The sequence below is a fragment of the Lytechinus variegatus genome, chromosome 8, assembly GCF_018143015.1.
Source record: "Lytechinus variegatus isolate NC3 chromosome 8, Lvar_3.0, whole genome shotgun sequence".
NCBI lineage: Eukaryota > Metazoa > Echinodermata > Echinoidea > Temnopleuroida > Toxopneustidae > Lytechinus > Lytechinus variegatus.
The window spans coordinates 31,061,098-31,081,446 of NC_054747.1; the positions used below are offsets into that span (position 1 = coordinate 31,061,098).

The 20,349-nt window shown below is 34.7% G+C and overlaps 1 protein-coding gene across 1 annotated transcript; it reads right to left on the minus strand.

The window, feature by feature from the left end:
- Window positions 1-955: 955 nt before the first annotated feature.
- Window positions 956-8,011, minus strand: LOC121419644 (fibropellin-1-like). Its single transcript, XM_041614102.1, has 5 exons — window positions 7,972-8,011; window positions 6,034-6,132; window positions 3,274-3,441; window positions 2,067-2,180; window positions 956-1,233 (listed from the first exon to the last, which is right to left on the minus strand). The coding sequence occupies exons 1-5, from the start codon at window positions 7,979-7,981 to the stop codon at window positions 956-958; spliced, it is 669 nt and encodes a 222-aa protein (XP_041470036.1). The 5' UTR covers window positions 7,982-8,011.
- Between the last annotated feature and the right edge of the window lie 12,338 nt (window positions 8,012-20,349).

Genomic DNA, 20,349 nt, shown 5'->3' on the forward strand with positions numbered 1-20,349 from the left:
TATGGCCACTCGTCATTGGAAGTGGCCCCCGGGGACCAGTTCCATGAACAAACTGTAGAAAATATACGCTGCAAAAAAATCCGGTGTCGATAAACCACCAGCCCTGGAATCCACATAATTTTTATTCCAATCCAGACTGAGAAGTATTGAAACAACACCAGTTTGGAATGAAACCGATGCTGTTTTAATACAAATTGATGGTGTATAAACACCTACCCAGTGTAAGACCAAAACCAAACTAGCATTGTTTAACAATTCTCTGGTGTGGACGTATGAATCCACACCGGAGTTTTTGCAGTGTACAACAAATATATAAATTATAACTCCTTTTTGATAAGCATGGTAACATGGTAAAGGAATAAATTGGGTTATGACATAATTCATACTGATTGAGTAAAATGTGATGCCATTGGCTTCTGCTGCTTATGATGATGGTGCTGGTGGTAAGGTGGTGATGATGATGCTGTTACTGCTCGTAGTTATGATGGTGTTAATGACGATGACGATGGCGATGATGATAACGATGATGATGATGATGGTGATGATGATGATGGTGATGATGATGATGAATGATGGTGGTGATGATGATGACGATGATGATAATGATGGTGGTGGTGATGATGATGGTGATGATGATGAATGATGATGGTGGTGATGATGATGACGATGATGATGATGATGGTGGTGGTGATGATGATGGTGGTGATGATGATGATGATGGTGATGACAGGGGGCCGTGGAACGGTTTTGAAAGGGGCCGGGCTGACCATGCAAAAAAAATCACAATCAGATGGTTATTTTTGTACACGGTTGGGGGTGGAGCCTAACCAGTGCCCCCTCCTCCCCCTATCCTGTCTTCGCGGTCCTGGATGATGATGATGATGACGATGATGATGATGATGAAAAGAAGGAGCCGACAGCGAACCGAATAAAACAATAATCCTGAACAATAATTTCAAAACTCTAATTGAAGGATGTCAAATCGAGGCTTACCTGTCAAATTTCCTAGGATATTCTCATGAAAAGTTCCGTTAATTGTGGCCCTAGAGATGGTCGCACTGGTCCTATCTGCCCAATACACCATTCTGTCCTCTGGATCGTAAGCCAAGGAATGGGGATTCTCCAAACCATGTATAGGGAGCTCGGTGAAAGTGTTATTCAGAAGAGACTTATTTGGCTTCAAGCTACACGCGAAAATACGTTTTCCCTTCAGAAGAAAGGCAATTGACGAATCTGGGCAAATTAAGGTAGAGTTTATTTTGACAAAAATGAATTGTCATCATGATTAGTCCCAGAATACGTTAATTTGATATGACTCATATTTCATTACTGAAATCGTGTAAATGTTAAATCTGTGTCTAGGTTAAAACGATAAATAGAGAACGTGGCGTCAATATCATACCCATTGACAAGTGGTGTGGGAAAATGGATAATCGTCAAATGTCTACAAAAGGACGTATTATTTTGCTCTGTCGGAGCAATGTGTAGCGGTGAAGTAGGTCTATATTTTGTCGTGTAGCACTATTTGTATCATGCTAATGAAATGTGCAGCAGAATAGTAAGATCAATCATGTGGAAAATAGCTGATGATGATTTCATAGAACCAAGCCTTGTTTGGTCGCCCATCACGCTCCTAAAGTGTATAGTGTTGCAGCCCTTGAAAATAGTAAGGTTCTTTGATGAAGATTGGCCAAAAATGGGACTTAATGTTTGAAAAAGAGGTTACTTTCCTCGATTTTTGTAAACCTTTCCCAGTTGGGCTATGTTCAATGTTTTCATGGTGTACAGATATTGGATAGGTTTACGGTTTACAACATGCATAGTCCTGAAAAGGACTGTTGGGTTATCTTTCTTGGCTGATTGAAGCTCTGAGAAGAACTCTTCATTGAAGTTTCATCAGACAGGAAGAGCAGACACAAGAATTCTTAGATATTTATAGGAAGAGTTAGCAGATTGGTAAAGATGATTGTCATTTGAATTTACCAGAAGAAAGACAGTGATTGATTAGTTGCTGAGTGTGTAGTTTATAGAGCTATCAACCGGATTAGAACTTCTATTTCACTTACCCAGTTCGCATTGATGTCCCATATAGCCTGGAAAACAATGGCATCTGTATTTATTGACAAGGTCCTTACAAGTCGCTCCATTTTGGCAAGGATTGCTTTCACACTCGTTGATATCTAAATAGGAAACCATCGATATCTAGATCACTTTTAGGTCTGAATTGAAATACACACATCCTGAACTCCAGCTCTTCCCTCACTCTCACACCAACACTCAACGCACACACAAATAAAACACATAAACACAACCATGCAAGTGTTACTAAAACCAGGCCTATTTTCACATTCAGCACAATCACTTATATTTAGCGCCGATAGCATGATTATATCAAGGAAGTTTATTTCAAATTTAAAGTAGACTTCTCTTTCACACACACGCCCACCCACCCACACACACATAATCCCTCACCCTAACCAACACACGCTCCTCGCACGCTTAACTTAACTCATGCACCAATAAGTGCAAACATTCATATAGCTTTCCATACATTTACATACGCTACACATATTTACAATATGATATAATAAATGATGTATAAATAACATTTTCACACATATTAAAAATTTTCCCCATTAAGCAAATTTTATCCAAGTAACCGAGCTATGCCGGTAGAAGAGATTTGAGAAGAGATTTTAAAACAGCCCTCTGGTCATGTTAATTTAGAATATCTTTCCAGATATTTTCTATGTTTAAAAAATACTAAGTAAATAATTTGTTTGAAAAATCTTGATTCCTTGCATCCACAAAGACCTGATTTTGAAAAATCGAATTAGGAATATATTCGGAATTGAATATTTCATAATTCATCCATTTTGGTTAATACTCGTGAAGTTTTTACACATTTTATTTATCTGTTTTATTTATTAAAATACCGTTATACAGGATAACATGTTCAGACAAACTGTTTGTTTGCATATAAATATATATATATAAATATATATATAATATATATATATATATATATATATATATATATATATATCTATATATATATATATATATACACTGTATATACATTTGCTTATTTGTATGTATATAGGATAACCAAGGTTCTACAAATATGATCAATATTGAATACATTAAATTTAACAAATATGATCAGCTAATCACGCCCCATGTATTTCTAATTTGAAAAAAATGGTAGTCCGAATGAAGGGGTGGCTATTACTTAAACAATAATATATAGTTTTTTCAATAATTCAATCTTACCAATCTCACACATTTGACCTTTGAACCCACTTGGGCAGACACATTCAAACGAGTCCCCTGACGCAGTGCATACTGTGTGATTACTGTTGTTCTTGCACGGATTACTGTAACACACACTCGTATCCACGCCTCTGATTGTTGTGACGTCATCAATGTAGTCCGTAGGCACTGTGAAGGAAAAGTTAAAAAGCAAATTTATTTGTCTGATTCTAGCACAATTGCTAATTTTAATGGAATCTATAAGACTTGAGTTGAAACTACAATAAAAACACTGGTGATTAAATTTTTTGGTTGCAAATTTTTACCCTAAACCTTTTCCCCCCTTCTTTTGTGGAGATAAATATAGCTCGGATTGATTTTGATTTGATTGATTTTATTTATATATATGAATAAAATCAATCAATCAAAATCTTACATTATATAGAATATTGTTGCTTCATTGTAAGCCCACTTGTCCTCCTCCCACCCCCACAATTTATTATTTCCGTGAATTATTCAGTTCCATCTTTCTGCTTCAGCACTGGTAGGCCTACACTCGAATTTGCAGGGGTTAAAAATAAATTTAGGAGGGCCAGTTGGGACCATTTGGGATACAGGTTTAATCATTACAAAATTATTTTCAAATCTTAAAGGATATTAATTTGAATCCTTTGAGATTAAAAAATGAATCATTATGATTAAAACCAATTCCCAAATTCGATTTATTTCAAATCTCTGCAAATTAGTGTGTGTATGAGAGGAGGCAGTGGCGTACCGTGGGTCACGGCATGGGGGGGGGGCACCAGCAAAAATTTCGAGTCACTTAAGGAGCGCGCAAAACGCGCTCAGTTGTCAGGTATACTGACCTAATACACTCTAAAAAATGAAGTGCTAATTCAGCTCTTAAAGAGCGTGTATAGTGACTGCACTTCGGAGTGCTTTTGTCTAGTTCAAATTTGAACGAGGAAAATCAGCACTCCGAAGTGCAGTCACTATACACGCTCTTTAAGAGCTGAATTAGCACTTCATTTTTTTAGAGTGTAGAGACATTTTAAGGACATGCAGTGCCATTAAACAGATATGTATCTCACTGATTAGATAATGCAAGCGCGAAGCGCGAGCTGAAAATTTTTGATATTCAGACCAAAAAAAGGACATTATAAGCAGATATTTGTAATCATATTCTGTCTCGCTAAAAAAACAATGAGAGCGCGAGCTGAATTTTTTATATGTTCACCCAAACAGCGACATTTTAAGGACTGTATTTTAGGAATCCATTTAGAGTATATATCTCAGCATAGTCATCTAATGCTAGTGCCATCCATTGCTGATTTTGTAAGAATTACATCTAAACACATGAAGCACTTTTTTGTAGTCATTGTAATCATGATTTTCATACACATCTCACTAATCAGATATGAACATTTTTGAAATTCACACCGAAGAGGTGCATTCTAAGGATTGTTTGTATATACACTCTAAAAAATGAAGTGTTAATTCAGCTCTTAAAGAGCGTGTATAGTGACTGCACTTCGGAGTGCTGTTTTGTCTAGTTCAAATTTGAACGAGGAAAATCAGCACTCCGAAGTGCAGTCACTATACACGCTCTTTAAGAGCTGAATTAGCACTTCATTTTTTAGAGTGTAGTGACTGCACTTCGGAGTGCTGATTTTCCTCGTTCAAATTTGAACTAAACAAAACAGCACTCCGAAGTGCAGTCACTATACACGCTCTCTTAAGAGCTGAATTAGCACTTCATTTTTTAGAGTGTAGGAATTCACTAAGACCTTACGTATTTTACTAACCAAATGATGCATACGCGAGCGCAAGATGAGAATTTTTGATATTCAGATCAGAAAAATTGACATTTTAAGGACAAATTTTAGGAATTCATGAAGAGCAGACATATCACCAATCAACTAATGCGAACGTTAGCACGGACAGGAATTTTTTTATATCAAGATCATAAAATAGGGCAAATAAGTAGTCCTGAAAAAGAAGCAAATGTCACTACATAAAACAATAATAACTCGAATTGCGAGGAAATGTATTTGGTGTATATTGATTTGAAAACGGGAGGTTTTAGTACAAAAGGATCGTATATCCCGTTAAACAGTATATGCGAGCACCAGGAACAATGAAGACATAGGCCCTGAGCAAATAATGTTTCATAACGTTATGAAAAAATGCTTCTTATGTAATAAAACATAACATAATATAATAACATTTTAATGAACAATGATTTCTTCTTTCCCCACCATGTTTCTCTTCCTTTCTCCCTCTTTTCTCCTTTTCCCCGTTTTCTTTCTTTTTTTTTTGGCCAGCCGATGGGGGGGGGGGGCACGTGCCCTATGCCCTCCGTAGTTACGCCACTGAGAGGAGGTGTAAGTGAATGTGGGATGCATGTGTACGCGTGCGCACCCTATCGCAAGCGAGAATCAACTCCCGACTTTCGTTCGCATTCGAATTGAGGACACATCTTGAAACCCCGAAACTGACGAAATATCAGGGTTTTTTTATAACACAAAAATCAATTACAAGTACTGTAATAAATAGATAAACTTTCCAATCTACGAGTGTTAACGTGGCAATTTTTATTTCAAAAAGCAATAAATCTAAACTTTGGTCACATCAAATAGTAATATTTTGGATTCACGAAATAAGTATGACATAACAGCTATGTTTATGAATATGAGACCTAAGGAGGCCTTTGTATTTTCTTGATATCCCCAAACTATATTTTACTGTATGCTTAGAACAAATAACTCTTTAAAAACATACCTGTATTTCCTGGTTCTGACAGGCAATTTGAGGTCTTCATAGTTCGTGTAGTTCTACACCCACCAAACTTGCTAGAGTTGAACCAAGATGCGCTTGCGGCTGTATTCAGGATTAATATATTCGTGGGATGAATATGTATAAGGCATATTTAGAAAAAATATAGTTAGAATGTAGTAGTGGTAGTAGCAGTAGTAGCAGAAGTAGAAGTAGCAGCAGCAGTAGTAGAAGTAGTAGTAATAATAATAATAGCCATTTTTATAAAGCGCTTTTCCCAGAGTGGCCCAAAGCGCGTTACAGCATATTATTACCCCGGTCATTGGATTCATTTCAATCAAGCACGAAACGTGCACAATTTCCACTCCCTGGGGAGCATTCCTTGCATTCATCGCAGCCACATTATGGCGCTGGCAAAATCAAACATACAATATCTTTCGCATCCTACCGGGTACCCATTTAGCACCTGGGTCGAGAGTGGCAAAGTGTGGATTAACGCCTTGCCAAAGGACGCTAGACCGCGGTGGGATTCGAACACACGACCCTCTGTTTACAAGGCGAGAGTCAGAACCACTACACCACGGCTCTTCCACAGTAGTAGTAGTAGTAGTATAGTTGTAGTAGTAGTAGTATAGTTGTAGTAATAGTAGTAGAAGTAGAAGAAGAAGAAGTATTTAGTATAGTAGTAGTAGTAGTAGTAGTAGTAGTAATAGTAGTAGAAGTAGAAGTAGTAGTAGTAGCAGCAGCATAAGTAGTAGTAGAAGTAGTAGTAGTAGTAGTAGTATTAATAGTAGTAGAAGTAGGAGTAAATCGATAGATTTTATAGATTTTTGAAAAAAAAAATCACAAACATAATTCTTGCAATTAATTACAAACTAACCGCTTCCACTTTTGTTGTAATCAAATTCATTGCAATTAAAAAAAAATATCTTGATCCCCCCCCCCCCAATGAAAATTGACAATATTCTCTGAAGGTGTTGCATGACATGTTAAGGGTTGCTTTGAGATGAAGATACCTTGGATCATTGGAACACTGGCGCGTAAATCCAAGATGTGAACAGTTCAGGAGGATTATCTATTGTTTCAACCCCCCCCCCCCCATTGAATAATATGACGTCCCGGATTTAGGCCAGTTAATTGGAAATGCATCATGATTTTACAAAACCATGTAAGCTCTAACAAAATAGCTCTACTTCGAATGAATGCGGATTTTCTAATCTTGAAATTATGTGCATTCATTTTGATGGGGTGTCAGTTGATTGATTATCTAATTGTTTGATTGTTTGATTGATTGATTGATTGGTTGATTGATTGATTGATTGATTGATTAATTAATTAATTGATTGATTGATTAATTGATTGATTAATTGACTGATTGGTTGTTCGAATGATTGATTATTTATTTTGGATCATTAATTGACAGATTTAATGATTAATTTGTTGATTTATTTATTGATTGGTCATTATTTATTGATTCATTCATTCATAATTACATCTCATGTAATTAAGAACAATCGGATAGAGGGGTAGCCAATGAAAGCCGAGATGGCGTATTTCCAATGTGTATTTAAAATGAGTCGATTGTTGCGGATTTTCTAATATTAAAACTCTGCTATATTTCATGTTAATACCGCTGGGAAGTCAGTTGATTTATAGATTGATTGATAATAATAATACCTGAATTTATAAAGCGCTTTTTGCCTGAAGATACAAAGCGCTGCTACTATTACCCCGGCTTTAGCTCGAGCTACCATCACCGGCGTTCAGTGCATTCAAATCGAATCACTGATTGATTTTTTTCATTTATTGAATGATCGATAGATTGATATCACAATAATTGAAAATAATCTCCTTGACAGCTAGAGTATAGCCCAAGAGAAAGCCGAGATAGATTATTTCCAATGGGTCCTTTAAACATTTAAACTTTAATGGATATATACTTACATGTAGCCATGGCGAGGACAACCAGAAAAAGCTTTAAACTTGCCATCTGAAATAATAAAGGTTTATTCATGTTGGAATGAGACGATTATTTTCACTCAGTCCATAAGAGGGATGGGATTGTACACAGCAAAACTTTGGTGTTAACCGGTGTACATAGAGGACCACACCAGTTATTTACACCGGTGTTAAATTGGTGGTGTTAGTTTTACACCTGTAGGTGTTATTACAACACCTTTTGTTGTTACATTTACACTCTTTAGTGTTATGTTTAATCTCTAGGGTGTAATTTTAACACCTCAGGGTGTGGTCCTCTATTAACACCAATTGGTGTGAGTTTTAACACCGCGGTTTTTACAGTGTACAATGGTTGCTGTCTAGTTAACTCGGTACCGAGTAAGATTCGGATTTATTCTCGCTTTTCATTCGAAAAACACTTTGCCTGTTTTGTTTTTTTCCTTTCACTTTAATACCCCCACGTCTTAAAAATAAACCTATGAAGATGTTTTGGTGAGCATAAAGTTCCTTTAATTCCAAAGTTTATAGATTCATTGTCGTAAAAGATAAAAACAGTATTTTTAAAGTTTAGATCCATTACCGTAAAAATTGGTATGTCGTAAAACATATTTGAGGTGATGTCGCGTTCCAAAATTTACAATTTACGATGGACCTACCTATACTGTAGGTTCATGCTCTTAGCGATCCCTGACTGCTTGTATAATAAGCATGATTAGCGTGTGTTGGAATGGCTGTAAAGGCCATTCCTAGATTCACACTTTCTAAAGCAGATGGGACAGATAAAATTATCTGTCAAGTCATTACTATTCATCTGGGGAGCGTTTCATCAATATTTTCATCCGACAAGTTGTCAGATCTGACATCTGTCCATGATTTTGATTGGCTGAGAGGCACTGTTCCTATGGTAACTGTCGGATGAAATGGGACTTGTCGGATAAAACGTCCGACAAGAAACGCCCCCCAGTACGTCACGGTGTGAAAAGCTTGAAACCCAACGGACGAAACATTACGGGCAGCTAAAAACCCTGCTCAATTAAATAAATAAATAAAAAACTTTAGATCATGACAAAAATAAGAATAAAAGTCATTTTTTTTTATTAATACCACTTCTCAAACACGAAAGGGGCTATAAAGTGATATGCAATTACTTAATTTTAATTTCACTTTAGACCTACTTTTCTGTAAAATTTTCATTTATTGATTTATTCAAGTCCATTAAAATACACTGATCATTAAAAATACGATGAAAAGACATAAAAAGAAACAAAGATGTACAGTAAGATGTAAGTAAGATTTTTTAAAAAGCAAAGATTGTACAAGGCTATTTACAGTAAATGCCTAAAAATGAACATGAAATAGGAACCTGCAAAAGAACAAAGCAAGTCTGTCGAGGCAGTCCCTATGAACAGCAAGGTGAAAAAAAATTCAAGACTCGTACTGATGAAATAAACACATAATAATAAGGAAATATGATGGATAGATTTATATTAAGAATTTTAAATGGTTGAAAAAAGGGTTTCCAGCTTGAATTTGAAGGAATCTGTTTGATGTTACGGGGTAGAGACTTCCAAATGCGATGTCCTTTGAAATTTAAAGTGATTGGTTAACATTGGTTTGACTTTTAAAAAATCTGAGCTAGAAAGTCACACTTGTCACCTGTGTCTGTGATATGTTACAAAAATGAAGCCCAGAAAAAATTGTGTTCAAAAATGAATATTTAGTGCTTCAAAAATTGAAATATAAAGTGACCGGAAACACCATCTTAATTTCATCCCATACACTTATGTGTACTATTTACATGATTTAGGTGTCTATAAGACGCCTATTTACAAAATCTTGGTTTGCCTTGTAGTTTTAGCTTTTCATTCTCAATAATTGTTGTTTTCAGGGGTTTATTAGTTCTAATACATGCACTTCTACGCATGTTTCATCTTGGTTTGAGAATTTTTTAAATCGGCTGGTCACAAAGTTAAACAATACCTTTAAAGGAAAAGGAGTGTATTATTACATTCTTCAACATAATAATTTTTAGGATTTCTTGTGTCATGACTGTGCTTTAGTATTTTACATTTGATCATAGAGGCAATATTACACGGCACTTCATTTTGTTTAATATGTTTAAAACCATAAATGCGATACAATATTTATTAAATTGACATACATTTTAGGAAATTCTTTTTTTTTTCAAAGTGGTATTGAGCATTGGTATATGCAACATATCCTAACAAATATCTTTTGTAATTTCAACAATCCAAGTAGCCTGTTGGGATATGTGTTCGCCCAGACAGTGTTACAATACATTAAATAAGGCAAACTCATCGAGTTGTAAAGTTAAATTAAAATATACTGTTGCAAGAAATGGCGCAGTTTGCTGATGACACCAATATTCCTTGATATTCTATTTGACATGACTCCGACTCGTATATGTTCATTCCATGTTAAATGTTGGTCAATAACAACATGTAGGAAATATGCAGATTGCAACGTTTTATGGCGACATTATTTCAATATGATGATTAAATTATTTGATAAGTCATCTGTAATTAATTTTACTTATAACTAAAGTAAGTGAAACTGGATTTCGATGTGTTAAGTGATAGCTTATTGCAATAAGCCAGTTCGTAGTTCCTTTCTGCGCATGATCAAAAGATTCTACGCACGATCAGAGGAAGGTCATTTGTACTAAAGTGACATGGTGGTTTACTCTAATGAGATAAGCACCAACTCTGATGTCTTGATTATTCATATATTCCTTTGAATAGTGGCATTCATTTACATTCACAAAAAACAACAATGCGTCCTCGGACGACTGGTATTTCACAGTTTGCCAAGTACATTTTGCAACATACTATGATATGCATTCAAAGTAGGAATGCAACAAATACCTTCATAGAGTGTTAATCGGTGTGCTATTCTAGTCACCTGGTCTATTCAATTTCTTCATCCTGCTATGTAAGGCAAGCATACGTAATATCTTGCTTTGAAATCTGCCTATCCTAATGAAAGAAATGAAAGGTCATTTGACCAAAATTGACCATGAAGTAACTACGAACTGGTCTATTAACCCACTGTGGGACACATTGTAAATCATTGTTCATATTTTTCTTTAAGTGGTCAAAATTTTCATTCCTAAATAGAAAATTGGTATCAACAGCAAAGAGAATAAATTTCAGCTTTATTTATAGGAACAATTAATCCAATCATTTATATACAATAGAAATAATAACGGCCCCCAAATTGAGCCCTGAGGTACACCACACTTGATTTTCTTTATTGGGTCTGATTATATGGTCAATTAAATCAAAGGCTTTGCTTACATCTAAATATAAACCCACAGTATCCAATTTCTTATTCAATGAACATATTAGATAATTATGGAAATTGACAAGAGCCATTTCAGTAGATACATTTTTTCTAAACAATACTATCAGGGATTCAATATTGTATGTCTCGTTAAAAAAATTTCTAGACAATAATAAACAATTTTGTCAAGAATTATAGAAAACATGCAAGTACGGATATTAGTCTATAATATTCATACAATCCTTTTTATGTCTTTGTGTAATTTTAGCAATTTTTTTTCAAATCCGATGGAATATTTTCAGTTCTTAAAGAAAGATTAAAAATATGTACAAGAGGCTTTAAAATCATGGCATATTTTTTTAACAAATGGATTAAAATTATCGATACCAAAACTATTATAATAGTGCATTAAAGTGCTTGTACAATTTTCAAAATTTCAGATTCATTATCAGGAGTAATAAATAGTGATGCTTCATTCAATCGATGCAAGAATTTATAAAATAACATTTTCATCACTTCGTGAAATATTATTGCACATATTGGACCAGGGATGGACCAGTATTGATATAAAAAAATATATTGAAATAATTAGCAATGATGTCAGAATCATAGATATCTTGATCATTTATCTTAAAATATGATGAAAGGGAATTTTTCGACTTGCCAAATATTTCTTTAGTTGACCATGTGCAGTCCAAGTTTGCCTTATATCACCTATTGAATGTATGAGCTAAATAATTTCTACATGCTTGCTTCCTACATTATTTTATTCACCTTATTACGGGCTTCATGATATTTAGTTTTATTCCAAAATGACCTAACTTTACAATATTTTTTTTATTCGCATACAATGATTGGAGACTGAGACGTTGTCAGAATAGTCTGCAGGCGCAGACCCTTGGTTTTCTCAATCCACATAGTGCATAACACAGAGTCTGAAGTAGTGAGACTAGATTCACTATGTACTGTGGCTGGCTCTTCCACAGAGACGCCGGCGTCTAGTCGTCACTCCTGTTATTGGTTAAAGTATCAAATGTTAGTGTGTGTTTGCAGTCCTATGTAGAAGGGGGCTTGTGCAATTGCCCCTGAAATATTAAAGTTTATAAGCAAGGAGAAAAATAAGAGAAAAGGGGGAAATAGGATGATAGAACATAAAAAGGAGCCTCTCCTAATACCATATCATGAGAATACAGTATCCCTATCATTCAGTTAAGAAAAGATTGGCTTTCCTTTTAGGAAGGTAGGTAGGCCATCTAACCCTCCCCAATAAAAAAAAGTGAGGCCGCCCGTAATTTACTGAAAAAAATTATCATAAGTTTACGGAGGTCGGTGTTGTGTACACCGTTCGTTGCCATTGGTAACCCTGCTAGACAGCGGCTGATGTGCTTTTAACACATTTTTAATTCATGATCATCAAGATCGCTGGTCGTTCGGCAGATCAAGGCTCATGAAATAACGGCACGACTCCCTTCTTCCCAGTATCTAAGACGTCTCGGGCGCGGGGGGGGGGGGGCTGAACTACAAATATTTCAAGTTCCGCCGCAGCAGACTGGTGACAACTTCTCAATTGCGACACCACTGCATGGGGATGGTCGAGGGGGTGTGCGGGGAGGGGGGCGGGGTAGGCGATTGAATTGAATATTGCCCACAAAAAAATAGGACATGTAGGAGGGTGCGGGGCAAGACGCATACAAAATTTTTGAAGATACTTTATAACAATGGAGCGACGTACCAAGCTTGTCAGGCGCTTTTTTCATTTTCTAAAGTTAAATTGAAGGATTTCTTGCACCCTTTTGGTAAATATTGTTCAACTAAAAAAAAAATCAATTCAATTCAATTCAAAATTTATTTCAATCAATCATAATAATACAAGTATATACAAATTATATAAAAACATGGGACTGGGAGCCCCTAGAAGTTATTATTTTTAAAACTTGTGGGTGGGGCACCACCATGATACAATTAAATACAAATACATATAAGACATACATAAAGAGTGAACAACAAATGACATTGAAATACAATTTTAAAAAGAGAGAGAGAGGGGAAAAAGAAACAATGGGCTTATACAGGGGAAATGAAAAAAAAAACAAGCATACTAGAAGTAATAATCATTAATAATAGTGAGCTAATGTGCTATTGGCAGGAGTTTTTATACTGACAGAAAAATTCAACTTTCAAAAGTTTTTAAAACTTATTTAGAGATTTACTTTGTTTAATATCATTATTTAAATCATTCCACAGCTTGATTCCTCTACAACGTAGAGAATTTTGGGTAATTTTATTTTTTTTTTGAAGATATTTGTGTAGATCTGCGGAATGACGCGTAAAGTATGAATGGAAAGAGGAATTTGTGTTAAAGAGATTATTAAAAATATTTGGCAAGAGATTTGAATGGTAATTGTATATACATGTGCAAATTTGCAGTAAAAAAGTAGGTTTTCAAAATTTATGGGACCCCCCCCCCCCGCTCGGCCTAGGACCATGCTCAGCCCCTCACCCATCTCCAGTTAGAATCTTTGCACCACTCTAAGTGTCCTTCGAAATGTTTTTAAAAAAATTCTCTCTCTCTCTTTTATCCTCATATCGAGGTGTTAATTCACAATTATAACATATATACGAAAAAAATCATTCAATTTTAACAATGCAATATTTTTTTAATATCACATTTTTTTTCAATTTTCAAACTTGCCTTTTGGTTTACATAAACTGAGGTACTTTATTTTCCATAAAAAATATCAAAAGATACAGGATTTTACATCAACAAAATTCATATCATATCACACGACAATATTTTACAAAAAAATACAACAAATAAAATATGTTACTTACACTACCAGTCACAATTCCTCGGCCCGCTGTCACCCGTCGAGAACCAGAGAACAATAGATTCAGTGGACTGAATCCATTGCTCTCCGGCTCCAACAGGCCAGCCAACAGCGGACCAAAAAACCGTGACTGGTAGTGTATTCACTCAAAGTAAAAACGCATCTTCTTCAACTCAGTTTCATTAAATCTTTTCTGATTATTGTTCAAACTTATGTAAAATCTAATTTCTGCTTTCAAATCTTTCAATAGATAGTTTCCATGTAACACATGGTTCTTTTTATCATTACATTCTTTGACATAATTCTTATATACAGTATATTGGGCACAATTGAGGATGAAATTTACGAGTTTTGTTTTCCGGTTGCCTATATCATATCCTGTAATAATCTTTTTTTTTTTTTCATTAATGTCAATATCAAGGTCAAAAATATTCCGAATAAGACACGAAACTATTTTCCAAAATATCCTGACTTGTTTGCATGTCAATTAAAAATGACATATAGTTTCTTTGCAATTGCAAGTACGACATAAACATGATAAATTATCATTCGAAATTTCCATTTGCATAAATTGTCTTTACTGGGCAATATTCTGTGAAAAAGTTTAAAATTAAATTGTTTTATTTTAATGTCATTAATTTGCTGAAATTTGAATTTAAATACTTCACTCCAATAAAATTCGTTTGATAAGTCTAAACGGTCTTGCCAAAAATGTAAACAAACGGGTTCTTCTTTATATTTATCCACAAACTTTTATTTAGCTGACATTTTCTCGACATTTATTGAGTCACCTGTTGCTAACTCAATCACATTGGGTTGTGGGGTTTTGACAATTCGAAAGAAGTAAGCAATTGTCTGCGGTTAAAATAGTTGCTGAAAAAATCTTTCCAATTCCCATCTTCTATAATTTGTCCCACTGTATAAATCTCTTCTTTGATCCAGTTTTGAAAAAATAACGTTTCTTTCCCATGTTTTATATTGCTATTATACCAGATAATTTCTTGGTTTATATCGCAAACATTAAACATGTGTATATAATTCATTTCAGACCACGATCTAAAAAGGTCGATGTAAAACACAGGTAATTGTTTTCTTTTGCATATTCTTATTATTGGGCAGTTAAATCTAAAAAAAATAGGAATATCAGAAATTTTACTGATCCAACAATTGAATAAAACTTTCCATGGTGTTTTTTCACCTAAGATATAATTTTGAATCCATGATAAACGAAGAGAAAAACATTTATAAAAAGTAAATTGACCATTCTAAGGCCTCCTTCTATTTCAGAATTACAGCATACATTTCAATTGACCTTTTCAGCTTTGGAATTTCATAAAAAAGTATATTAATAATCTATTTACTAATTCAATTATTTTCAATGGTACTGGGACTGCTGTTGCTGTATATACTAATTGAGAAGTGACTAAATGCTTTATGACAGTCACCTTCCCATACAAAGTTAGTTTTTGCATTTTCCATAAATCTAAAGCACTTTTTATCATCTTTAATTATTTACCTTTCCAATTTAAGTTTTCAACTTTTCTATGAAATTTTCCAATATGAACCCCCGAGACATTTTATAGCATTATCTGTAAATTCTAATTCCCCAGTGTTTTGGACATTGATATCTAATCTCATGAACTTAGATTTTGACCAATTAATTTTGGGACCGGTATTTTTACCAAAGTTTTCTACTACTCTCATTATTTCTTTAACAGAGTTGACAGATGATCGGCAAGAAATTGTAGTATCATCTGCAATCCTATAGTAAGATTGAAATCAACCTATAAACAATTTGCATGATATTTTTCACATTTGAATATGATTTTTAATATAATTTCGATAAATAATAAGATAGATTGAGAATTTTTTTTTAAACATATACCATGGCTGGAAATTCGCAAATCAGACCCTATTACTAACGTCTTTTAATCTATGGAAAAGTAATCCAGAAATCATATCATAAAAACACTTATCTTACTATAATTTTCCAAAATAATCGAACACGTTTTCTATGCAGTAATGTGGTCTCAACTTCTCACATATTTTACATATCCATTTACTACACGCCTCTTACATAGATTATTTTTCTGGGGTAAAATCTTGTTCAAAATCTTGTAACTAAACTGTCTAATACTACCATGAATGGTATGTATCCTAAATGAGACATGATTCAAATTAAAGGATCAATGGAAGAAGATTAAACCAAAAAAGAAACAATAATTGATTCTTCAGATATCTATGCACATAACAATGAATATATCTTTCTTGTAGACAAAGAATCGAGAGTCATTGTACTCCATTTAATGGAATCAAAATTCCTTCACTTTTGTTTAGATTGAGAAGATGACTTTTTCTTACTTGTCTTATTCAGTCAAAAGGGAGAAGACTTTTCAGATTTAGCATATTCTACATAAAAAAGCTTACAAGGATAAATAGATTTAATAACAAGATTCGATGCTATCCATTCACAATTTCTTATAACATATTATATTCCAATAAGTATACCTGCATGCTTCCAATTCTCAAAAATCTACGTTTAAATAAATATACGTTTATAACATTTATATTGATATTATTTCGAATGTATGAAAGATCGCGATGAAAGGTTTAGATTTAATAGGCGATTACATGATGATCGATGCCTGGTCACTTCATAATATATTCTCAGAAAATTTCCGACGCCAAAATAAAAACAAATTTGTATCTTGCAGTTATTTTGCAATAATTTACAGACGCATATACCTCACTTCTTAATATGGGCCTACCTCTTCCTCTTTTAAGTTATCCGTTCTTTTTCCTTTTTTTTTCACTGCATTAAAATAGAAAAATAAAAGGAAAGGTAGCCCGCCCTGTCCCCCTCCCCTTACCTGTTTCACCACCCCTTGCTTGCTTTTGTCTCAGCTTCAAGTAGAAAAATGCGACTTACTGTTTGTTTTTTATCTTCTGCGATGACACGAATTCTTCCGATATATTCGAGCCTTCTAATTCGAAGAACTGAGGAACAACTTCACCAAAGAGCTTGTGATATTGACACTGATCATCGTGGCTACGAACGGTCTCGGACTGAGTTGCTATTCTCGCTCCAGGCAAATTGCATTTCTCAATACAATGTTAAATAAAATATTTCATACATTTTGCGACTCAAACAATATTCTGCACAAGATGAACGACGTGTATAATTATTCATTAAGACGTTATCATCCTAAGAAAGCAAATCTAAATGTAATATACCCAATATCAACTTGACCATAGTCAAATAACACGTATAAAGCGATTAATTAATATTATTATTTCCTTGATTAGAGCCTAAACCCATTATGAGATAAAATCAGAGCCGACCTCTCACTGCGAGCTCAGTTAAAAATCAATGATTTCACTTTGCCTAAAAGAGTTTGCGTGAACGAACTGTTTTCACAAAATATACTCATTATCCTTTGAAGCATATAAATATTTCTTGAAATAACGAACAGAACTTGAAAAAAAAGATATGTATTAGAATGCCCCTATTTGTCAAGGTAACTCAATTCATGAAATCCATCCATTTCTCCCAAATATTGAATACTGAAAAAGAAAGAAAATTGGAAAGCGCATATCGAATAATAATGACGATCGATAATAAAATAGAGCTTTGACCAGCGGAATTAAAGACGATCGAGAGTAGAGCTTTTAATCGGCTGTCAGCATTGTTTCACAAAACAGCATTATTGATTAGGAATCCTTTCAGAAAATAATTGATTGTTTTGTTGGTTTTAAATGATTGAAAACAAGCCTTTAAATAATGTTAAACAATTGTTCTTATTCTTGAAATGCATGACAAAAATGCCGCTAGGTCTATATACATTTTATTTTATTTAATCTTTCTTTTTTTTGGGGGGGGGGAGAGGGTGTCGAATTGCAGTTCGCAGAAAAGACAGGAAATTGGTAATAGTTAATAATTGATTAAAAATTTGTTTTACCTTGCACCCCCCCCCCCCCCCAAAAAAGGGAGAAAACATAAATTGATAAAAAAAAATGATCATCCATCCAAACGTAAACATCTTTCGCATCTTGAAATATATTGTGAAAATACTGCAATTTACATTTTGGGGTAAATCGCAGCTGCAGACGACAAAGAAATTCCCGGGAATAATTGATCATGTCCCCCCCCCCCCCCCTTCCCCCGCAAAAAAGATTCCCATATCTCAACCTTCCTTTCGCCCTTTTTGCCTTACTCTCCCCCTCTTTTGTTTTCATTATAATGAATACTCCTCTTTCTTTTTCATTCCTTCTGTTTCTCCTTTTCACTCTCTCTGCCTCCCTCTCTCTCTCTCCCTCAGACGGTCCCCCTCTCTCTCATCTGTCACTAAAGGCATGGTCACACCGCCCGAGCGTTGTTGAAGCGGTCGTGGAGCGGAGAGAAAAAAAAATCATCACCGCTCACCATTTTCGATTTCGATTGTTTTTGTGGTTTTTTTCGATTTTTTCCCCAATTTTGTGATCGAAATTCGGCCCTCTTTCCCTACCGCTCCACGACCGCTCCAACAACGCTCGGGCGGTGTGACCATGCCTTTAGCTAATTTCTCTGTTTTTTCTCATCTATTTCTTGCTTCTTGTCTTACTAACATTTTGCTATCTACATTTTCCAAATCCTTTCCAACTCTAAAATTAAACTAATAATTTGGACTCCATACAAACTTAAGCTAGACATTAATTCTAATAAAACAAAAATAGAAACTCGATAAAAATGGAAAGAAATGAAATGACTCCTTATTTCGGCTAAATTCTCTGTTATATATTTTTCGAATCGATTATTAAAATTATACACATGTAAGTACCACTACATTTCCTACATCACATGCGCACCTCTCTAACTGTCATGATGACTTTACATTCGTCCATGTACTTTGTGTACACTCAGCAGGCAAAAAAAAATCTGGGGGCTACTTTTCACGGCTTAATGCCTAAATCTGTAACATTAGATAAACTTTAACATTGCAAGGAATAGGGATTTCCAGGGCCCAGTCTTACAAAGAGTTACGATTGATCCAATCTATCGTCACTCTCTAGGAAATCTATCAGTGTCATAATTTATTCTACAGGAAATTTGAACAATGTCCTTTCTAAAGAAAGAGAAGCACAGTGAATTTTCAAGAAAACAATGAATGCATGAACATGATGTATATTCATGCATTAGAAAATATTTTGAAACAAAAACATGCATTTAGAAGAGATGTTGATGCTACTGGCCGTCCATAGTTATGATTGATTGGATCAAAGCAACTCTTTGTAAGACAGGGGCCCAGGCTCCTTTTTCAGTTGTCCACGGCTCTTAATGGGTTAAATCGCCTCTAGTCACTGTGTAATGTGATCCCTGACAAAATAGTCTACGAGTCCCATTAACACAATATTGTGTCTCAACACACCATTGTTCTATGTCCACGTAATGTATGGGTAAATTGCCAATTGGTCTATACCTGCTTTGTCTATGTTCCATTTGGTCTACTCCCACATGGTCTAATCCTAGGTAAGCTATAACCAGTTCGTCTATGGACCATTTTGTCTTATGTCCAGTTAGGCTACACCCATTTCGTCTAATACCATCGAGTCTACATGGTTAGATTAATGGTTTATGAATCAACTCTTAATTCACACGGACCAAAATAACACGGAGATAAAGAAGAAATTGGACCAATTAGACTAAATGAGAATCGGACTAAAGGGGTGCTGCAAGAAAATATTTGCGATCAATTGTAAATATTCTGTTGCAGTTTTACAACTGATAGATCAACGTTAGCTGTAGCAAATCAGATTAAACTTCTTGTTTCAAGGAGCAAATTAGTAATCAATCACTAATTTGCAATTAACTGCAAGACATATGATTGATTTAGGGACCAAAAATTGACTTGCAATTGATCGCAAGTTTCTTGCAACACCCCATAAGTGGGAATTAAACCAAGAGCAGTGTAGACAAAATTGCAATTAGACCAATTGAATGGGAGACCATGTAGTATCTCACTACATGTATCTGAGAAAACATACATTCGTAATTCCGACACTTGGTTATTCAGAAGGTTCGTTATACCAAAGGTTCATATTTCCAAAGGTTCCTAATTTTGAAGCTTTGTTGGTCCGAAATCAAAATAAGGTTCGTTAATTCCGAAGGTTCGTTTGTCCGAAAACGAAATAAGTTTCGTTGTTCCGAAGATTCGTTAATCCAGAAAGGAACCTTCGGAGTAACGCCACAAATGTT

Bases quoted from the DNA above. Each gene is read 5' to 3' on its own strand.
- LOC121419644 (XM_041614102.1), bottom strand. The intron at 3,442-6,033 runs GTATGTTTTTAA...TTTCCTTCACAG, and splicing joins GTCAGAACCAGGAAATACAG to TGCCTACGGACTACATTGAT. The intron at 1,234-2,066 runs GTAAGTGAAATA...TAATTTGCCCAG, and splicing joins GGGACATCAATGCGAACTGG to ATTCGTCAATTGCCTTTCTT.